The following is a 23,765-nucleotide window of genomic DNA, read 5'->3' on the forward strand; positions in this document are numbered from 1 at the left end:
TGCGATGAGGCTTTAAAAAAATAATAAAAAAACCTTTTGTTTTTATTTTATATATATAATTTTTTTTGAGAATTTAATTTATAAGTTAATAAAGTAATTTGAAAATCAACAGAAGAGTGACCCTATATTTTAGGCAATGCCTTAGTGAGAGTTAGAGTTGTATTTTTATCTGATTGTCTTTTAGTTTTGTTTCTACTTAAACATAAGGGTGTAGGGGTATTTTTGAACTAAAAATGAGGATCCCAAATAAGAGAAATATCTTAAATAATAGTATAGATAAACTACCTAATAAAATAATATAAACGACTTCTCTCTCTCTTTCTTCCCAATCTATTTTTCTCTTCACCCACAACCACAAAAAATTACAAAACCAACCACCACACACCCACGATCAAAACTAGCTACGAATGTAAAATTCAAAAATTCTCAAACTTCAAAGGGTAAATTATTTCAGCTTTAGCACCCTCATCCTTAACTAATAGAATCATTCAATTATTGTTTAATTCATCTTTTTAGCATGATTGCATGGTTTGATTCAACTTATTTTTCGGCTTTTTAAAAACATGCAATTTGAAAAGACCATGTCTACAAAAAAAAAAAAAAAAAAAAAAAAAAAAAAAAAACTTAAAAAATGGAGTTTAACAACATAGTGTTTCAAAGTTCTCTCCATGGTGTTTTAACTTTTATGCTATTTTCATTTTCAAAATTTACATCCAATTTTTTTAATTTTTTTTTTTGACAAGTTTCTCTCTAAACTAGTCTAGATTTTTATTTTTTTAACATAATTATGTTTTCCATATTATCAATGAGAAAGAAGCTTCTGGTGGGGAAGGGGTTTTGCTCTTATCTTAAGTCTTACCCTTAACAGTTTTTCACTTGAAAGGCAAGAAGAAGTATTGTCCCTCCCCCTCCAGACGTTTGACGAAAATAATAATGATAACAATAATTATAATTCCCTCTTTCTCTACATGGAATAATAAAAAGGCAAGTCAGATATCGGTTTGTTTCTTTAGACGATGACCATGTTTTTTATATAGGACAAATAAGTAAATAGACTATTCTTATAGTATTTTCATATGTTAAAATGAAAGCATATCGAAACATTTTCAACGGTAATAATTAGCTACTGTAGGATCTCTAAGAATTTTCAATGTTAGATTCTTACTAAACTAATAGTCGACATTATTACATTCCTTTAGAATTTATTTGCTAAAAGCACATATTGAATTCCTCATGTAAAAAAAGACGCAATCACGTCTGATTATGTAAAAAAAAACTTATTTTATATCTTCAAATATTATTTTATCTATTTATCAATTTATTTAATACTATACCTAATATCGTAGTTTTTATTTTTACATATAACCCAATAAAATAGTATAATATAAATTATACAATCAAATAATATAAAAAATTTTGTTTCTCTCTCTTCTCTTCCATCTCTCTCTCTCTCTCCAATTATATATATATACACACACACACATACATTTATGTTTACAACACATGAATAGTAAGTTGTATGTTTGAGAACTTACTATTTATGGTTGCTTAAAAAAAAAAAAAAAGCCATACATACCCTGATACTCGGATAAACTTAGGGCCCGTTTAGTACGTATGTTTAAATAATAGTTTTCAATTTTTTTGAAAATACGTATGAGTGAAAAAATATGTAAAAATACGTGTAATGTTGTTTAAAAATTAAAAATATGTGTTTGAACTCACATACCAAACTGGACCATTTTTGGAGGGCGTAAATGCACTTTTAGTCCTTATATTTTGACTTTTTTCCATTTTAGTCCATACATTTTATTTTTTCCACTTTTAGTCCCTAAAACCAATTTACGCGTTCCATTTAAGTCCTTGAAGCTACTTTCCGTCACCAATCTAACGAGCAAACTAACAGATAAATAAAATAATAATAAAAAATTTACTATAGCATACCACGTCATATTATAATTTAAAATATTTATTTTTCAATTTTAACTAAATAAAAAAAATAAAAAATAAAATTAAAAACAATAAAACACATCAATTGATTTAAGTCATTTGGAACAAGAACACAATCAGCACAAACCCAGAAATAAACACAAACTCAAATTTTAAAACACAAAGAACACAAATATTAATCTAAATCTTTCGTCTCCTCTGTGCCAAAGATCCAAAAATAAAACTTGAAGACCCCAACAAGAAGACCAAGAAAGAAAGGTTCCAGCCCAAAAACACAAAAAATTCTCTACTTTTTTTCATAAACCAGAAACCACAATGGCAGAAATTTCAACCAAAAGCACACCCACAAATCCGATCTGACCCAGGACCACCCAAAGCCGATCTTGAGAGAGAGAAGGAGTGAGAGAGGCTAGGGAAGAAGGTGAGAGTGAAGTGCAACGAGGACGACACCATCGGAGACCTGAAGACACTCGTGGCGGCGCAGACAGCTACTCGGGCTGACAAGATCCGGATCCAGAAGTGGTACAACATCTACAACGGAGGGACTCTCGACCATATCACCCTTAAGGACTATGAAATCCACGACAGAGGGACTTCCGACCAGGTAAGCAGATCGGCGGCGGTGGATATTGCTGATCGCGACGAGTCAACCCGTTGACATGTTGAGCTTGTTGTGAGTTTTTCCATTGTGAGATTTTTTTTGTAGTTTAGGTGTTTGTGTTTTTGTCTGTGAGAGATTTGGGTGCGAGAGAGATTTGGGGGCTTGGGGATTTATGTTTTTTTTTTTAAAATGGTGTTTTTATGCTGAATTTTCTGGGTTTATGAATTTGGTTTCTGGGTTTATGAATTTTATTTGCTGGAGGTTTTGTTGTTGATTGAAAGATGAGAAAATCTAGGTTTGAGTTGAGATTTTGTATATTTGGGTTTTGTAGTTTGAGAAAATCTGAGAAGATTTGCTGCTAGGTTTTTATTTGTGTTCTTGCTGGAGATTGATTTGTGTTTGTGTTTGTGTTTGGTTGATAAGAAAGGGCAAGAAAATGCAAGAAAATCTGGGCATGTATTCTTATGTTTAAAATCTGGGTTTGTGTTCTTTGTTCTCTGGTGTTCGTGTTGAAGATGAATATAAATCTGGGTAACTCATATTTTTTATTTTGTTAAAATTGAAAAATAAATATTTTAAATTATAATATGATGTGGTATGCTACAGTAAATTTTTTATTATTATTTTATTTATCTGTTAGTTTGTCCGTTAGATTAGTGACGGAAAGTAGCTTCAAGGACTTAAATGGAACGCGTAAATTGGTTTTAGGGACTAAAAGTAGAAAAAATAAAATGTAGGGACTAAAATGAAAAAAATTCAAAATATAAAGACTAAATGTGCATTTACGCCTTTTTGGAGTGTTGGTTCAAAAAATAGCAACCGAGGTTTTACACCCCAATGCTAACCCAAGGACCACAAATTGAATTCCCTGGCTTAGCTAAAACATATACGCTACACATAATTAATGTTAGAGAGTGACTGTCGACTGACACCACAAGTATGGGCAGAGAGGTAATTTTCTTAGCAAATCTGAGTGTGTCAGAAATATTAAAGTCTTTTTATCTGCAAGAGACTGATCAAAGCTGGAAGGAGCTTCATGAGTGTTGAGGCTTTCAAAAGTTCTCCAAATTTAAAATTCAAAAGGGAGAATTGGACCATGCAATGAATTATTAAGCTTTCCTAATGATTATACTAACTTTGCTTCTCTCCAAATGATTAAGACACTTTCGTTTGTGACCCATGCACGCAGCAATGCACCATCCTCTTTCTCTCCTACTTGCTATGTTATTGTATGTTACTCCTATGTTTATTTCTTTTGGCTAGGCATGGCTACTCGTCATAATTGTGGTTGCTTGGCCTCGTGAAGTCCCATATGTGATTTCAAGTGAGTGGACCCAAAAAAATAATTATGTGCACCCTTCCATAGTATATTAGGTCAAAGTGTCAAAAAGAACTGCCAAGCTACCCTTCGGCTTTGGCATCCGGATCCCGAAATTGCCAATGCCTTGTGAATCCTCTTACCTGAAAAAACCGATTTTGATTCTTACACATCTATTATTTTAAATTTGTTTTTACATTCATTTTTAGAGTTTTTTAGTTGAATATTGTAAAAAATGAAATTTATTTGTGAGATGGAATTGTTCAAACGTATTTGGAAAAATGAGGAGATAAGTGAATTTTGGCAACACGACATTTTAAGAAAAAAGTAGGAAAGAGGAGAGAGAAATGATGGGACGGATGGGAGAAAGAAAAAGAAATTTCGGCAATGATATTGCTGAAATTGGAAGATTACAAAAAAAAAAGAAAAAAAAATTAAATTGTGGCAAGAATAATGTTACGGCCACATGCTATTTTACCATATTTTTTACAAACTGTTGTTATGGCCAATTTTTTACTGGTTCTTATTAGTGCCTACCAACAACATCACTTTTTTATTTACCAATAATCACTCATCATATCAACAGTTTATGAAAGTTTTTATAAAAAAGTTTGTAACTCTAGCATTTTGCCAAAAGTGAATGATTTAAAAAAAAAAAAAAACTAAATTGTGGCAATTGAATTGCCGAAATTAGAGTAAAAATAAAAAAAACCTTGATTGTGGTAAGATGCAGCCACACTTTTGGAGGACTAAAGTGTGTATCTCTGTCATTTTACTCCAAAAAGTGTGGCTGCATTAATCTTACCACAATCAATGTTTTTTTTTTACTCCTTCAATTTCGGCAATTCAATTGCCACAATTGAGTTTTTTTTTTTAATTAAATCATTCACTTTTGGTAAAATGCTAGAGTTACAAATTTTTTTTACAAAAACTTTCATAAATTAGTGATGTGATGATTGATTATTGGTAAATAAAAAAGTGATTTATTGGTAGGCACTAATGAAAACCAGTAAAAAATTGGCCACAACAACAATTTGTAAAAAATATGATAAAATAGCATGTGACCGTAGCATTACTCTTGCCACAATTCAGTTTTTTTTTTTCTTTTTTAATCTTCCAATTTCGGCAATATCATTGCCGAAATTTCTTTTTCTCTCTCCTCATCCGTTACATTATTTCTTTCTCATCTCTTCTACTTTTTGTCAGAATTTCGATATTGGTGTTGCCAAAATTCACTTCTCTCTTCATTTTCTCAAATAAATTTAAACAGTAGCTATATCATAAATAAACTTTATTTTTTGTAATATTCAGCTAAAAGACTCTTCATGTTTATGCGTTAAAATATGAATGCTTTTAAAATGTGATGCATTCTATCACATCGAGTATATGTACATGCATAAAATAGTGAGTGTGAACGATTGTGAAATTAATATTTTTGTAATAAAACATGCTTCTCTCTCTCTCTCGTTTGTCAATGATGTGGACTCCTTCACGAATCGAAGCAATTGCCCTGTGTCTCTGGCATTGCAACACGATAATGATTCCATCAGGCAGTGGAGCATGTTATGTTATGTCAAGGGGCCCAAGCCAATTAAATTAAAGATAGTGTACTCTTTCACTTTTTTTTTTTGGGTTAAATACTCTTTCACTTTAATTATCTCTAAAACATAAGAACCTCTTGCTTTTCGCAATAAAAGTGCTATTTGTTTGATGCTGTTAGAAGAAATTATACCATACTCTGGTCTGATAAACCACATTATTTGTCTATCATTCTATTAAATTATTTATTAAAAATTACTAGTTAGTAAATAGTTTTTGTTTAAAATTTTTTTCTAACTTAGTAATTTTAAACAAATAAGAATCTTTTAGTGGAATGATAAATTACATCACTTGTAGACCTTATAATTTCTATGCTGTTAGAACCTGAACAACTGCCTTCAGTCTAATTATAAATTGGAAAGAGTTTTGAGTTGGTACATCTTTACATTTTATTATTCTATTTTGCATTTATCCTTGTATATATTTTTTAAGTTAACCTTCTAACAGTTGATAACTTTGATCGGTTTAAAATTTATTGATTACTTCAATTTTATGAAAACGAAATAAAAAATGAAATACCAAAATGAAAAATTTGAAACTTAAAGGGCCAAAATTAATGACAGCTTTTTCAATTTTCGAAAAAATATTTCCAAAAATAAAAAGATTAATGTGTGCCCTAAAGGCACACATTAACCGGACCCTACATATATATTATTACATTTCTAATCATTTTCAATACCTCAAATATATCTATAAAATGAATACCAAACTAACAGAACAACCGAACAAAGCTCCAATTAATAATGCTTGCAATTGAGTCATCAAACTTCTGCATTTTCAAAGTGGGATTTCATTCTCTCCACAAAATCCACAACAAACATAAAGGGAATAAATTCCAAATATCCAAACCAATTCCACCAACCAAACAAGAGATCCGTTACTGTCTTCAATAACACCCACTAAATCCCGAAAGATCTAAAAACATAACTCCACAAATTACTAGCTACAAAGCAATGTACCAAGAGATGATCTACTGTCTCACTGCTGCACTGCACTGCACTAGCACACAAAACACAATATTACACTAAAGTAAAACCTCTCTTCTTGAGAATGTCACAAGTAAGGGTTTTATTCCAAGCTGTTCTCCATACAAAAATTAAAAAAAGAAAAGAAAAGAAACCCTCTTTCAAACCTTTTTTTTTCTTGAGAAACAAACACATACACAAGGGAGAGGGAAAAGGGTTCTAAATACTCTTCCAAGGAAAAGAAACTGCACTAATACCATGAAGGACAATATAGAATGAACAAGCACAAAACTTTCTGCTCCTGTTCAATCCCCAACACAGCCTGTCACAATCCTCTCTCCAAGGTATATTTGAGTAAAGAAAATTTAGAAAAGAAGTTGTTTACTTTAATTCCCAATCATTAAACTCTCTATAAAATTAAAGATCCCAGCTCCATGCCTTCCCATTTATCTGATCGACCAACCAAATGGTATTTGAAGTTTTGAATCCACCCCACAAAATATTTCTCTATAATATCTTCAATCTGATCATTTGTGTGATGCCTCTCTCCTAAATTAAAAGGCCAAAAAGATAATTAAAAAAGTAAAATTTATCGGGAAAGTAGGGCAACAACCTAATTATCCACACATCAAACGTTTACAAGCATATACATGAATGTTATTATCAAATATTAAGATCAAAGGAAATTAATAACAAAAATGATACAAGAAGGAGGCAGCACACCAGCTTATTAACTAAAAACTGTTACTGACCCGATCATTGAAGAAATTTTGCATTTTCCAAAGAGCTAAATTTCATATGGAACCCTATATTATGAAGTAAGTTACTGACCAACTTGCAATTGGCAGTCAATGAGCACCTTGCTTTAAGGAATGGCTAGCATCCTCACAAACTCACTTTCATGGTCTTAAGTATTAGAAACACACTTACCCAACAGAAATGAATGTAATCAAACTGTACTTAACCAGAAATGATAGAGAAAGATCATCAAGATTCTCTCGTACAAATATAACAAATTAGAAAATATTAATACAAATGCGTTGCACAACAGGATATAACACCTTAGCCATCCCTTAAACCTCATCTTCTGGTGTACGGCGGAAATCTAAGCCTCTTATACCATAATTAGAGTTTAGAGACCTTATTACTAGCTCAACTAACTGATAAGTGTACTCAACAACAATCTTTTCGATAGAATTTTATTCAACTTTAGACTACATTATAGATGTCAAATCAAGTGTGCTTCAGTTCCTTGAGTATCAATTACAAAAGAAAGGCCAAATAGAGAACTCCTAATATTAATTACAAGAATCAGAGGAAACTATGAAAGAGAAAAAACCCATGATCATACTTGACCAAACATCCGAGGACAATCTTCTGGTGTACGGCGGAAATCTAAGCCTCTTATACCATAATTAGAGTTTAGAGACCTTATTACTAGCTCAACTAACTGATAAGTGTACTCAACAACAATCTTTTCGATAGAATTTTATTCAACTTTAGACTACATTATAGATGTCAAATCAAGTGTGCTGCAGTTCCTTGAGTATCAATTACAAAAGAAAGGCCAAATAGAGAACTCCTAATATTAATTACAAGAATCAGAGGAAACTATGAAAGAGAAAAAACCCATGATCATACTTGACCAAACATCCGAGGACGATGTTAGCTATATGCAAAGTGATTTGATTAGTTGTCAAGCTAATGTGAGTTGATAACAAATTCACCTTAACTGGGTTAGGAGACTGGGAAAGGTTCCAGTTTTTGCCTAAATTTTAGCATTGTGGTCATCCCTGCCAGTGCATTGTTCTGCACAATTTCATTTCTATTTGGTGTGTCAAAGTATTTAAGAGAGAGAGAGAGAGAGAGTGAGAGTGTGTGTGTGTGTGTGTGTGTGTGTTCTGTCAGGCTTATTTGCCTTTGGTAACAGTTGGTTTAAGAATCCAGTGTCAGATGTAACACACAAAATTAGATTTGAAGGGAACAAAAGTTAAACAGATATCTGATTTGATGTGAAGTTCAATGTCTGTAACGCAACACAATTTCTACACTGTTTCTTGAGTTTCCATGGCCAGAGTACTTGAATGTTAACATGTAAACCAAGAGAACTTCCTCTTAAATGGGGATAAGAGCCTTGGACACAGTTAAAAAGATCTATGGAATACCAAAAAAGCCATGCAAGCACATTGTGCTTTTACAACTGGAAAAGCTCATTGTGCCACGTATAGACCTTTGATTTTAAAGAAATCTAAGCCTCAATAAGTACTTCCATTATAGGTGTCTAGAGCAATAAAGCCTAAAATCAAAGAGCAAAATATGACCTTACTAGCATTCATCCAATAATTAAGAAAGAATATCACCATATTTTACATTCCAAAAAATTAAAAAGATTGGAATTTTGGTATTTACAAATGGAAAAATGATATAAAGAAGGTCAAACTTACTGTGAGTTAGAGCTGGATCTCTTTTGTACGAATGACACAATGACAGTTACATCGTCGAGCTTACCACCAGTATATCCCACATACCCTGCTGCATGGGCTGCATCTGCAAATGGAGTCCTTACACATGCTGACTGTCCTACTTCTTGAGCTCTCATGGCCAAGTACTCTGCTATATCCTGAGCCACAAAAACAGGCATCTTAGAAACCGCTGCAAAGTTGTTAATAATTAAGGCCTCAAATATCTTCAGGTTAGCTGAATCTTAGTTTCCACTTAAGAGATAATTTTGGATGGCCTATGGTCAAGGAGGGTGCTGTTACTTTGACATCTATAAAATGAAATTGCTGCAAATAGGGACACATCCAGTATAAGAACCAAAAAGGGAACAGCAATGGTGTGCTTTCATTCATATTTGATTGTTACATGCACTACAGGCCATTTGCAATAACGTGTTATCTTTGGCTTGATGAAACTAATGTTAATCAATTCTCTCCCTCTCTCTCACTTTAAAAGAATTTTAAATTAGCATTGGATATTGTTGAAAATGCAGACCTGAGGTTTCAAACTGGCTTGCAATGAGTTGGATACAGCTGAAGCTATCTCTTTCTCGTATAAGTTGTCAAAAAGGCCATCAGTTGCAGTGACAATTACATCTCCTTCATCCAGATATATTTTGTAACCCTGAAACAGACACGTTTATACTAAAACTCCTTCACAAAAATCAACTGTGTATCCCTGAAACATAAACAATATTTAGCAGAATTTTGTGCCCTTCATCTTGTGCTTGAACATGGACAAGTACAACAGACCAATTTTCAAGAAGAGTTGGGATAAAAAGTGAAGAAATAGTGTTCTTATCATTTTAACTAGTAACAGATTTCTAAAAACATTGTGCCTATACAATTTAGAAGACTTGGTTGGAAAACTAATGACTTTGATCCAATGTACCTCTATGTATTCTGTGGGATCGTCATCTCTCTCAATCTGTAATGGAAAATTGAATCCGTGAACCATCGCAGATGATCTGTTAAAGACAGCACCATTTCTTATTGCTATAAATCCTGAGTCTCCAATATTGGCCACGTGGAGAACCTATAAATTGAAATTGTAATAGTTGATGTACAGCCTTGCAAGAAAATGTTCGTGAAGCATCATATTGTAAGAGTTTATAACTGTCCAGCACTGAAAGAAGGAAAGAAATGCCCAGTATCTGTTAGATAAAGTCTACTTTCTCAACAACCCACAGCTTTCCATACTCATACTAACAAACAAACCAATACCTTGATGGCTAGACAGACAAAACAATGACACCCTATTTAGATTTGTTTGTGTTAACTAATTTTGGTACAATCACATTTGATTTAAAAAAAAAAAAAATAAAGCCTTCAAAACTCCACTTGAAGGTTTAGATCCAGTACATGAGATGAATGGTTTGCACAACTTCAATATTCACCGGTTCAGAATGTATGTAGAATGATCTAGTAGCGGCTTTTGTGAGCAAGAGGCACAAACCCTTCAGATCTATAATAGAGCAGCTCCAAAAGTCTCTTGGATGTGTATTGGGGTTTGTTTAGCATAGTAACTTCCAGCACCTAGGCAGCAATCTTAATAGCACTTTGACATTCTAAAGTAGTAACTAAAACATTTTTGTTCACGGTTGTCAATCTAAAATCTCAAAACCTAACCAAATCATTTTCTTTAGGAAATGAACTAGTTAGGGAATTTATGCTATGCAGATGCATAAACTTCCCATAAAATTTCAATTATCATTTTGGTACTTTACCCTTCCATCTTCAACCTCTTTCCTTCACTTCTCTCTAAAAACATATTCTTTAATATTAAACAGTATTCAGCCAATGGGGGTTGGGGGGGGGGGTGGTGAGTAAAATCATCCTATTCTACTCATTCTTCTTTTTCTTTCAAGTCTTCTTTTCGTGGTTAGGATCTTTTATTCATTGTTCCTCTTTCTATTTTTGAATGAACTCATTTAAACCCTGTAAGTGGTCCAAGTCAAATTGCCTCAGAAACAAATCTGACAACACAAGGCGCTACTTTACACCTCCTGATATTAGCAGCTGTTAACATGCTTACAATAACATCTGCAGATTTTTTTTTTTTTTACCATCCCTTAACATGCAGCATGCATGATCCTTCAGGTTTCAATCTGCTAAAGCAGCCAAGAGTTTATGGCTGATACGTAAATAGCATCTCAAGAGAATGAATTTCTGTATTGGTTTCAACTACAGTTTTCAGAGCTGCATTTTGCATGTGATTAAAGGTCATCTGCTATATTTTAAACTGATAAAAACCAAACTATAGGTCACAAGAATTATTCCTGTTAGGGTAATCCAAACATTTCCCAAAATCAGAATCTTGACTCTAGAGGTATTGGAAGGCACTTTCTTTGGTTAGGTTGGGCGTAGCAATCCAAAAGCTAGGGGTTTTATTACCCTTTTTATTATTATTATTATTATTATTATTATTATTATTATTTTTGGCACTAATTTTCAAGTAGTTTGATCTGGTTTTGGTCTTGGGCAGTTCAAAACCTTCTGACACCTACCTCCATTTGATTTTATTGGAATGTAATTTTACAATATGTTGGAAATTTTTTTTACGTTTGAAAGAGAGTTCTTTAGTTTGGACCTTGGGGTACCATAATTTTGGTAATTTTCTCAGCTCTTTACATGTAAGTCCATTTTCAAACAACTTGACCCTTTAAGTTGATGGTTCCTAAAAATAACATTTTGCTCTAGAAGCAGAACCATTTCTTCCTAGAGATGTAATAGCATTACTAGGTGAGAGGGCTTGTAGGAAGCGTAAAACTTCTCCTGAGTTTTGTCAACCAACTTTTCTGAACTTTTGTTCATAATTGCTCTTTCACGTTTTGCCCACCTTTTCTGTTTGTGTTTCTTTAAATAAATTTTTATTAGTCATAAAGAAAAAAGTTGTATTACTGAATTCAATTCCATTTAAGCTGATAATCAAACTTATTATTTTCTCGGCCTAAGGAGAGGATCACTAATGAGATTTAATGAGCATAATTGTGTTTAGATCCTCAAACAGGTAAAAAATAGCAAAAAACATCTAAATATATTGATACTAACTACAACATGGGAATATATTAAGTCTTAAGTGGGCAAATATATACCTGACCATCAAAGTAAGCAACCAAAACAGTAGATGATCCAGGAGATTGTGATTCTGCAGCACTTCTTATAAGAACTTCTTCTGGTTTGGTCATTGGAACACTTTTGGAGTCTAACACTATCTTTTCACAGTTCTCCAAGAGCTCTTGGGCATACCGTCCGGCACTAATCCCTGACGAATAAGGCAGAAGCATAATATAAATAAGTCAACTCTGATATTGCATGATTTGATATGATAGATGCTTTATGCAAAACGTACATATCATGAAAATGATACCTTCCAGTGACCACTGACCAACTCCATCAGCTACACCTAGCCAGTTCTGGCCAGCAACAAAATAAGCATCCTCTCCACCTGTCAATGCCTGGTCATTATTACTTTTCGAATTACTGATCCTTAATATTCAAATTCAAGCCAAATATCACATAAAAAAATATATTAAAGTAATCTAAAATTTTATATTGACTCTTAAAATGGAAGGACACTAACACTCAAATTCAAGAGGATTACATTCAATATTTAGGCAAAATAAGCCTTTCTAAAAGTCAAATCAACCCAAAAGCCCAACTATAATGCCCTCACATGTAAAACCTTCAAAAAATTTAATTACTTGGTTTGAGTATTTCACTGTAACATTTGATAGCTTGACTAAAACAATGTTTGATAGAAGAGACAGAAAGTATGGCGGATGGAGGGGGAAGGAAAATGAGGAAGGAGGAAGAGGAGTCCAAAAGGGAGGAAGGGAAGGAGAGCCACCTCTTGTTGTCAACTTTCTGATTTCATCCTCTGTTCACATTGGAATACAGGGAAAATTTGTAAAGCTGTGGAAGGAATGAAAGAAGAGTTTCAATCCATCAATTTTGGGTGGATTGGATATGGTGAGTTAGGAAGGGTTTTGGTCCTCCCTCTAAACCCTATCTTTCTCTCCTAACCAATTTTAAGTCTTTCCACCCCTCTACCCTGTCCTTAAACAAAGTGTAAATGTCAAATGCACAAGTCAAAAGTTTGTGGCCCCCAGGGGGAGGAGGAATGGGAGTTTTGAACGAGTAATTTCTGCTTAATGTAAAACATTTTATCTATCTATCTATCCATCCATACTATACTATACTATACCACAATTACTAAAGATTAAATAACCATTTACTGAAGGAACAAGTCATAATACAAGGAAATTAAGAACATACCTTAGAGGGATGTGGCAATAAAGCAGCACCAGAATATAGGATAAGTCCTGCTGTGGAAATTTGCTTCCTGAGTGTATATACAATGAACAAACATGAGGAACAGAATAGTAGATAACTCCTTCTGAGTAAATTGTCTGGAACTCCGGATACTTGCTCACCATGGTCTTCCCTTCAAAGGTCTCAGCTTTTTCTATAGAGGGTGAGCAATACTATGTCATGAGAGCAAGTACTTCGTGTACATATGTCATTATTATATATACACACAACTTGTGATTTTAAATGTGATATAGTACCCACTTGTGCCATCTGTTACTTTATTTTGTTAAATTTCAAGGACTTGTAAAACAGAAAATTTGAGAAAAAAACCAGAAAAAAGGGGGAAAATTAAATAGAAAAGGGTGAGGAAAAAGAAAAGATTTGGGTAGGAAAGAAGGTGCTGGTATGGTTAAACATGTCCTCCTTTATAAGAAATTTAGAGATTGAGAAACAAAGAGAGGAAATCAGTTTTGGCTTATGACAATGACATGAAACACCCACGTATAGAGGGTTTAGTTGGGGGCTGGCAAGAATTCATATTTTGGTCTCCTTGGGTGAAGCAATGGTGGTTGGATTCAGTGGTTTGAAAGAATTGCAGAATGGCTTGAACAACACCCAAGGCAAGCCCTCCATTTTAACGACGAGGGGAAAACTATAGTTCAGTTATTAGAGTTTTGCTAGAGGACCCTCTTTGATTGGTCTTGTTGTTGGGGTTTCTCGGATTGTTCTTCCCTTACGGATTTTATTTCTTCTATTAGAATAGATTAGGGACTGTTTGTGTCTTGTTATTTCTTTTTTCCATTGTTCACACTACCGTGAACTCTTTGTATTTCTCTTGCTTTTCTTTTTTTAATAATATTTTCTTCTTACTTATATAAAAAAAAAGCCCTCCATTTTAACTTCTTTCATGGCTGTTTCCTTGGGTGGCCAAGCAATTGTATAGCATCAATAAATTTGCAAATGTAGGATTTTTTTTATCCTGTGATTCAGTGCATGGTCATAGAGAAAATGTGGGAAAGGAGAGAATGTGAAATGAATAATTGCAATTTTCAGCGTTTGTAATGTGGAAATTGAGTCGATATCTGTAAAACCAATTAGCCTATTTTGATGGAAAATGATGGAAACATTTCAAGGGTATTTTCCCCCCCTTTCATTGATGGGCAATTTTTTATACTTTTATTATTTTATTTTATTTTTCCTTCACTTCTTCACTTAATTTTTTTTTTCCCATAATTGGAGTGCAAATAGTATATGGAATGGTGCTAAAATGTTTAATGACATGTTATAATTATTTTCCTAAAAGATGCTTAACATTTTGGCTTTTTTAATTTGATCTTGACCACAAGGGGGTTCAGTGTTACAAACTAAATTTTAGGGGGTCATTTTTTCAGCCTAACCACAGGGGGTAAGGTCTGCTTTCCCATATTATAAAACATGTATTTCAGCACAACTTTATAGGTCAATATTTATACTTTGCTGTAAAGCCAAAAATTTCCAGGATAAAATAGTAATAAGGCATCATTTAAGACGTATGCAGGCCATTGCTGGCCTTTCCTAAAAGATGTTTTGTACCATTAATGCAATCACATATATGTTTTTTTTTTTTTTTTTTTTTTTTTTAAAAAAAAACATATAGAGTTTTGCCTACATCAATACAGGGAACCTATACGTATATATGATTCTTCATATGCATAAAGCATTACAATCCAAACCAGGATTAGGTATAAAGCAGAGGCAGATGTTATACAGTAAAACTAGGGGCAGCATTTTCGACTATAGTTAACTCTATCAAACTCCAGATGCCTTGTAGTAAATAAAGTCATCCAGAACACACATTTGCACCAAAATGTAGAAAATTACATGTGGGAAGGGAAGAGAGAGTCAGAAAGTAGCATACCCATTCAAAGTACTCTCAATTGAAAGCAATTCTACAGCTTTGGGATTTGTTGATTGAGCAACATTGCTTCCATGTGCATCACATACAGTGAATTCTTCCTTTGAATACAAGGAATGCGCACTGTCATCTAACTACATATGACAAAAATACAGAATTGCTTGAGTTTGCAAACTACCTAATGAGCAAATTGCCAATCACAGCAAAATATTGTATGAAGCAAACATTCAGATAATATATGCTCAAAGCCAGATGCAGAACTAAATGAAATACCAAATAATAATAATAATAAAAAAAAACCCATTGTAGAAAGCATTGTGCAATTAGGAGGAAATGGGAATCTAATTGAATATGGATATGGATACAATACAAAACTAATATGTCAATGCATCTTTTGGAAACGAATACAATACTGCATGATATTTAAAAGATATTATGTTTTATAAAAAAGTATTCAGATATTTAAAAGAAAAAAAAATTGTAAAAGAGCATGACTGAATGTCTATGGAGAAGAGGTGAAAGAAGATTAGAATGAGCAGCTAACTGAGCTATGGCTGGAAAAAAAAGAATGAGCAGCTAACTGAGCTAAGTCTGGAAAAAAAAAACTGTTTTTGACATCCTTTGATAAAAATCATCTCTTTCTTCTTTGTTTTTTCGTATTGATTTTATTTCAAAAGACTATAATAATTAATTTTAAACTCCTATGGTCATAATTTTTCATTTTTAAAATTGTTTTTTATAACAGTCAGATTTTTTTTTTGGGTATGAATAATAAAATTTAATCTCGAATATATCCTAAATGTATCTATGTTGTATCTGGCAAGTATCTAAATCATGTATCCTAAACTAAATTAAAACTTTTTATTCAAGGATAAATTTGAGCTGTATCAAATACAAAATCAAGAATACTGTAGTATCATATCTGATGCAGATACAATATTGCCTCCCCAAATGATAGTTATTTCCATTCTACCTTTGTTTTGTACTGGAATTTTCAATATATAACATCTCTACAAATCCCAAATGAAATTTCTCATTCGGCAGCAGGGGGAGATGAATACTCTATTCTGACTGCTCAAGAATTTCTTAAAGTTCTTTGTCCTTAAATTTACAAGCATATCAGTTGATATATGGTAATAATACTATCTAACCCTCTATAATTTCACTATCTAGCATCTCCTACAAGCATAATAGCAAGAGTAAGGATTTATTGAGCTGCAAATAATCAACACCACACAAACCAAGAATAAAGCTCACTACTCTACATATAAGAAAAGTAAAGGACTTACCACTGTTGAGCTTCCAATTTCATCTGCATTAACAGATTTGTCCTCTGGATTACGGCTTATCTCTTCATTGAGAACTGGTTTGGCCTCTAATGAAGTGGCTACAGGCAGCATCACCTGCTAGTAAATACTTCTAATTTAACAACAAGAAATTTACTGATGCTTCACTTGACAAGTTTGTCATCTAATCATAAATATTTTTATTTATAATGGCTGATAGAAGGCACACTCATTTTTCTCTTTCTTGATAAATAATGGAGGCCACATGTTATTATCAGCATATGTAAACTGTTATATTCATATTTTTCATAGTCATCAGAATTTTGGTTCCTTTTGCTCCATTTACATAATCTTTAACGGCTATTAACCCTTTTCACCTTCCTAGTTTGACCTAAGTTTTTATTTGATCCCTTGTCTTAAAATTGCAACTTTGTCTTCTACTTGTTGCAAAGCTAACAAGCCATATATTACCCATACTTTATGCTATATTATAAGAATTATGTCATTTTCTTAGTATAACAGAAAAAGGAGAATTTTGGGTCAAACCGAAAGGGTTAAAAGTCAAAAGTATAATTATTTTCTTCTAATCACTATTAACTCACATTTAATGTTATCTCCCCTGCTTCAGATCAGAAAACAATATGCTACAGAACCTAATAACTAAACCATATCTAGTAATGCAGTCAAAATACATACAAACGGAGTAAACAATATAAAGCATAACTAGATGGACTAGTTTGTAGTGCTTAGCTCCAAGTACTAAGGGGGAATATTGACAGCTTAAGAGACACTGGAAAGTGCCATCGCTTCTTCACTTAGAAGTGACAGTGAAAGGAGGAAAGGATTATTGAGATATCACAAAGTTTCACTTGCTAGATTTTTTCACTAAACCTTTATCAATGCCCCCCCCACCCCACTTTTTTTTTTTTAAATTCCCCCTTAGAACCCACAATCTATAAGAACATTTCTAAGAAAGTATATAAATTAAACGAACCCCCAAGATTGCACAATTTTTTCAATATGTCCCCAATTTTTCAATAATATATAACAACTCTACAAATCTCAAATGAAATTTCTGGTTCTGCCACTGGAGGAGAGGAACACTATATACTAACTACTCAAATTTATAAGCGTGTCAGCTAATTGATGGTCATAATACTATTTACCCCATTTGAATATCTATCATCTTCTTCAAGCATAATAGCAAGAATAAGAATGTATTGAGCTGCTAATAATTAACTAGACACAAACCAAGACTAATGGCTGCTCACTACTTATAAGAAAAGGGACTTACCACTGTTGATCTTTCAATTTCATCTGCATTAACAGATTCATCCTCTGGATTATGGCTTATCTCCTTATCGAGAACTGATTTGGCCTCTAATGAAGTGGACACATCCATCATCTCTTGAGTGACATTGCCTTCATTACTTTTTTCATCAGTCATGTAAGTCACCATTGTATTTGTATCCACACTATGATCCTTATCACCGTTCACCATGTTACTTGTTTCAGAAGCATAACTACTGGATACTTGATCAACCGTAGACTCGGATTCAGAAGATTTCAATTGGTTTCTAGTTTCACCAGAAATCTTCTCTCCTGAAACTTCCTCACAAGGAGTACTAACCTTTCCAAAATCTGAAACCACATCCAGAACCAAAGAAATACTGGATGTATCAACTTCATTCTTAGAACTCGTAATGACATATTTACCATCTTCAATAGAATCCTTCTGTATATGCACATTGGTTCCTGAATCCTGAATAACACTGGCAGAGGAATCAGTTATTTTGGTATCTAATACGGTTGCTGCTTTTACCACACTGCTTTCAGTATCCGTATTAGTAATCTCTCTGCTTATAGACATTTGATCATCCACTTCAGTTGGGTTACTTGTTTGTTCTCTGTCAGAATCCAAATTATGTTGAAAGTCCTTGTAATTGTAACCAGTTGCTTCTTCTTCTTTTTCTTCAACAATTTTCTCGAGCTCACTCGCATTGGCAAACCGGAACAACACACTGCCATCAGAACATTCTGCCAAAGCCCACCAAATCAAAAATAAAAGAAAGAAAACAAGAACTGGGTTGTTAGTATATATTGTAAAAGTGTCAGCTTTAAAAAGAGAAATTCAATACAATTACCGGTTGTTGAAACAAGGTGGAGATCTTCTGTGGATGAACAACTAGGCCTTGAGCTTGAAGGTGCAATAGAATCCTTCTGTATATGCACATTGGTTCCTATATCCTGAATAACGCTAGCAGAGGAATCAGTTATTTTGGTTTGTAATAAGGCTGCTGCTTTTACTACACTGCTATCAGTATCAGTATTAGTAATCTCTCTGCTTATAGACATTTGATCATCCACTTCAGTTTGGTTACTCGTTTGTTCTTTGTCAGAATACAAATTATGTTTGAAGTCCTTGTAATTGTAACCAGTTTCTTCTTTTTCTTCGACAATTTTCTCGAGCTCACTCGCATTGGCAAACCGGAACAACACACTGCCATCAGAACATTCTGCCAAAGCCCACCGAATCAAAAAGAAAAGAAAGAAAACAAGAACTGGGTTGTTAGTATATATTGTAAAAGTGTTAGCTTTAAAAAGAGAAATTCAATACAATTACCGGTTGTTGAAACAAGGTGGAGATCTTCTTTGGATGAACAACTAGGCCTTGAGCTTGAAGGTGAGATGGGTTTGGAAAGAAACGGGTGGTGGGTTGGACTTAGCTTCAGTTTCGAAGAAGAAGAAATTGGAAGTGGATGGTGATGGTGATGGTGATGATGAAGTATTTGTAAAGGTAAAAGGTTGAAGCAAGAGAAGGTGAGAGAGCGAGGTGTGGCAGTAGCTGTGAGAGAGTGTGAGAAGAAGAATAGTAGATGAGACATTTTTCTTCAGAGTTAATAATTTATTTATTATGCGTTTCTTTCTCTTGGGTTTATGGGTGCTTCTTTATTTACTAGTAGCAACTAGCAAGCTTTTCTCACGGTGCTTTCTGGGATCTCGTGCACTATTTCTTCCTTTTGTTTCGATTTCTGTCTTTTCCTTGAGAGAGAGAGAGTGGGGACAAGGCATCATAAATGTACGACTAAGAACACTTTCGAGTTTTCGATATGGATAAGGCTCGGTTTTTTTTTATTTTTATTTTTTTAATAATTATTTTATACACAACTTTTTTAATACTTCAATTGCCGGGGAGATAGAAATTTGTTTTAGTTATGCTCCACTAATTAGAGTATGACATGTATTTGAATTTTTTATTATTATTTGAATTTGATTATTTTATAAGGGAAAAATTATACAAAACTTTCATAATATTGTGATGTGATGTTTCATCTTTCATATATATGATAAATTTCATAATGAATATAATTAAGATAATCCATCATTAATATAAGAGAAATAGAATGGAGCAGTACCTAAGGAAAGTAAAATAAATATGTGATAAGTTATAATTAGTGAAGTATAATATGGATAAAATTTTCTCCAAAAAAAAAAATAAATAAGTGGATACAAAAATCTTCTCCTAAATTAGAAGCTTATTAGCAAGGCTTGAACTCTTTTAGGCCTCTTGATTGGGAAAAATATACCCTATTACGGGTATATGTATCCTCTCTCTCTCTCCTCTCTCTCACAGCTACGTATCAATTGAGTATCAACTGTGAAAGAGTAAATACATATACCCGTAATATGGTACTTCATTCTTTGGTTGGACTTATTTTCGGGGGAAGGAAAAGGGGGAGTGGGTGATTTTGCCGGAGTTTTGAGTGTTTTCTCCTCAAATTGAAAAAATGGGGTGAAAGTGAGACTTAGATGAGAATTTGCCCATTTACCCTATCCTCCCTCCACATTTTTTTTTTTTTTTCAAACCTTCATTTTTTTTTTCCTTATAAGCTATTTTTATTTATTTCATAAGGGTATGGGAGTAAACTTATGTAAACACCACTTTCTAACTCTCATTTTTTTTTTTTCCCTTAACTAAACAAAAAAGTTTTTCATCTTTTCACTTTTCTACCTTAAACCAAACAAAAGAGAAAATGAAATATTTTCTATCATTTCTCTTTTCCATCTCCCACCATTTTTTTATCTCACGACTAACAAATTGCAAGACAAATTTGTCTAAAATTTTTCTTTATCTTTGTAAGTTCAATTTTTTAATTAAGTTATCTAAATTTTAATTATATTCAATTTAGTCGTTATGTTAGTGTCCGTTAGAGTTGCACCATTAATAACTCTCCAAAATGACGTAGTTTTGATTTTTAAAAAAGTTTTTTAATTAAAAAACATGGAAAATTAATATAAAAAAATTTCAAAGAGAATTAAAATAGAAATAGAAATTTAAACGAAACCCACTATTTTTTGGGCAATTAAGAGGAACGAGATTGAAGAAGATATTAAGGTTGAGGTCCATGAGGATGAATATGAAAATGGGTCTCAGAGAGAGAGAGTTGTTCGCCTTAATCCATGACAAAATTAAGATTCAAGATAACCATAAATGATTAGAGCACTAATATTAAGTCAGATGTGCTAGATGTGGGGGTGTTTGAGAGAGGAATTTGAGTTATGTTATTTGGGTGTTTTTGATATATGTGTAGGTGAAAAAATGTGTAATGTTGTTTAAAATGTAAAAAAAGTTGTTAGAACTCATCTCCCAAACAAGGCGTAATTTTTTTTTTAGCATTTGGTATGGTACACTTCTACTAGTGTACCGTATGCTATTATCTTTTTATTTTTTTTTCATTTTCTCTCTCCTCTCATGTTATTCTTTTTTTATTTTTTATTTTTTATTTTTTATTTTTTTTTTTTATTTTTTTTTATCTCTTCTCTCACATGCCAGGTTTCTCATTTTGTTGTTGAGTTTTTATTTTTATTTCAAGATTTAAGGCCAAAATTTAGTGGATGAGTTTTTTTTTTTTTTTAATAAAAGTTTGATCTTATTTTAGGCTATTTTAATGGTGATGTGTTAAAAGTAAGAGATAAATGTGAAGGGTATTATCAAATACTATATTAAAATAGATAAAATAACTTTTTAATTTATTAAAATAATTTTTTTTAAAACAACCGATGCTAATGCCCTTAATAACCTTTTACAAGAGGACCCAAACATTATAGAGGTCTTGGGTAAGGAAATTTTTTAACTAAGAAGGAATTTACCTAGAAAACTCTATCTTGAATTACTTTTTGAGGTGATTTTGGCATGTTTTGAAAAATGTGTCTAAAGGGGATTTTTATAATGATCAAAAGGGGGTGCAAGGCTATTCTTAGGCATTGTGGGATCGGTCTTGCTTCGTTTTTCATAAGAAGATTTCCTTTTAGGGCTCTACCAAGTCTGGCCTATGTACGCAAGTTTAATATAATGTGTATTGTGCAATCTTGATACTATGTACTCGAGAATCTTTTTTTTTTTTTTGAGAAATACTTTTAATTTATGAGGTTTGCTCCTAATGATAGTTCTTTATCATCAGACTAAGACACCAATCAGTTTTTAGTGTGAGTGGAGATTGAACTCTAGATCTTTTATTTAACTATAGAAAACTTTACCAGTTGAGTTAACTGAAACCCACTGAAAATTTAAATTTGCATGTGTAAAACTAGAGTTTCTATGGTTTTTTTCTATCCATTTTTTAAATCTCCAAGTTAAATAATTTTCTTGAGCATGAACTCTAAGGAATAGTTCCTGTAAAATCTTATCATTAGGTAGTGGGGTCATTTAAGATAGTTTCTTTGTGCTATTTGAATTGAGCATAGTCTCAACTTCTGCTGGATTTCAAAATGTCCTTGTTTATAAGAAAAAAAAAAATCTTCTAGATTACTTTTCAAAAAGAGTCGTTCCTTCATAATTAAGAATGGATTTTCTTTCATTCAGGATTCAAAGTTCTCTTCTCAATTTTTTTTTTGATTGAACAAGGAAGAATCTTTTTATTTTTTATTTGCTTTTTGTGTTGTGCAAATCATGTCCCACCAATCAATTTGCACGAAGAATGGAATAATCAATAATCTCATTAGTCAAAATCTATATCATTTGGAAATCCCATCTCAGAAATTAATCTGTCATAAATATTTAATCTTTTACATCTTATTATAATTTATCTTGTTCTTATATTCTCTATTTCCTTTAAAATCCCATTTCAAAACAAAAAAAGTGTCACAATATCAAGTCATTTCTTTACAAAATTACGTACGTTTTTTTTTTTTTTTTTAAGAGAAATTTATTAAGAGACCTTGAGTCTTTCTTTGAACAAGCAAGAATTACTAGGAATAGCAAGTCATCTTTGATAAAGAACAAAATTTGACAATAAACTTTGTTGTAACTTAAAGCTATAACTCCACTCAATATTTTTTTATTGGATGCGAATTTTGACAAATCTACCATTAGATTACATTTTCTTTTTATATTTTCTATGCTTGCAAAATTTTCAAAAAATTAAAGATCTATAGCAATGTCATCAATCAAAAATTTAAATTTTAAGTTTTTGTAGTCTAAAATTATTCATAAAAAATAAGTTTATATATCGAATAGTAAATAATATATGATTGGCATGAAATTAGACATGTATGTTAAAAACATATAAAACATGTAGTTTAACAGTTAGATTTTCAAAATATATAGTAATTTCATTTATTTTTAGTGAGAGTTGTAGTCTTAAGTTACAACCAAGTTTGTACCCAAACTTTGTTCTTGATTAAATTGCATTATTTAATGGATAAATTTTAGCTACAAAATTGGTTATAATCTAAGACTACAACCTTACTTAATATCTTGTTATTTGAGGTGAATTTTAACAAATCCACTACTAGAATACATCTTTTTCTTATATGTTCCATACTTGCAAAATTTCTAGAAAATTAAAGATAAATAGTTATGTCATTAATAAATTGTTTAAATTGCAAGTTTTTGTAGTTTAAAATTATGCATAAAATATAAGTTTATAGATCATATAGTAAATAATATCCAATTGATACAAAATTTGACATGTGTATTAAGAGTGTAAAAAACATGCAATTCAACAGTTAAATTTTCAAAATATGTAATAATATTTATTTTATTGAGTCAGGTTGTAGCTAAACTATGTTCTTATTTAATTATCCATTGCTAGTCATGTAGAGCCTTCAAATAGTTTTGCTTTCCTTTTTAGGAACCCTCAAAAAATCTAAACTTGGAATGGGAAAAATTATGTGCATGTACTCAAAGCTTACTTCGAGGAAGAGTCGAATTTGAAGTTTCATTACTCATCCAGCAAGTCTTCAAAAAAGAAGATTTTCCTTCATTTACTCTTTTTTTTTTTTTCTTTTTTTCTTTTCTTCTTTTCTTTCCCATGTATAAAAGTAAAATTAAGTTTTAAATA

The 23,765-nt window shown here is 32.2% G+C and overlaps 1 protein-coding gene across 5 annotated transcripts; it reads right to left on the reverse strand.

Moving 5' to 3' along the window:
- Positions 1 to 6,197: 6,197 nt before the first annotated feature.
- Positions 6,198 to 19,403, reverse strand: LOC112005066 (probable protein phosphatase 2C 62). Of its 5 annotated transcripts, none has more exons than XM_065775250.1 (12): positions 19,046 to 19,398; positions 18,567 to 18,938; positions 17,717 to 18,459; positions 16,426 to 16,542; positions 15,140 to 15,270; positions 13,207 to 13,273; positions 12,299 to 12,386; positions 12,024 to 12,193; positions 9,821 to 9,964; positions 9,425 to 9,553; positions 8,875 to 9,050; positions 6,198 to 6,459 (listed from the first exon to the last, which is right to left on the reverse strand). In XM_065775250.1, exons 1-12 carry the CDS (start codon positions 19,305 to 19,307, stop codon positions 6,444 to 6,446), a joined length of 2,415 nt encoding a protein of 804 aa, XP_065631322.1. In that variant the 5' UTR covers positions 19,308 to 19,398; the 3' UTR covers positions 6,198 to 6,443. The 5 variants fall into 5 exon arrangements, with proteins under 5 accessions (XP_065631322.1, XP_065631321.1, XP_065631323.1 ...); XM_065775249.1 differs by having other exon boundaries at positions 6,198 to 6,979; positions 16,426 to 16,539; positions 19,046 to 19,397; XM_065775251.1 differs by having other exon boundaries at positions 6,198 to 6,979; positions 15,140 to 15,237; positions 19,046 to 19,397.
- Positions 19,404 to 23,765: the final 4,362 nt, after the last annotated feature.

This window comes from Quercus suber, unplaced genomic scaffold, assembly GCF_002906115.3.
Source record: "Quercus suber isolate HL8 unplaced genomic scaffold, Cork oak 2.0 scaffold_107, whole genome shotgun sequence".
Lineage (NCBI taxonomy): Eukaryota > Viridiplantae > Streptophyta > Magnoliopsida > Fagales > Fagaceae > Quercus > Quercus suber.

Bases quoted from the DNA above. Each gene is read 5' to 3' on its own strand.
- LOC112005066 (XM_065775248.1), bottom strand. From the start codon at position 19,307: ATGTCTCATCTACTATTCTTCTTCTCACACTCTCTCACAGCTACTGCC. The intron at 16,543-17,716 runs GTAAGTCCCTTT...AGTATTTACTAG, and splicing joins AAATTGAAAGATCAACAGTG to CAGGTGATGCTGCCTGTAGC. The intron at 9,965-12,023 runs GTATATATTTGC...TTCAATTTATAG, and splicing joins TTGCTTACTTTGATGGTCAG to GTTCTCCACGTGGCCAATAT.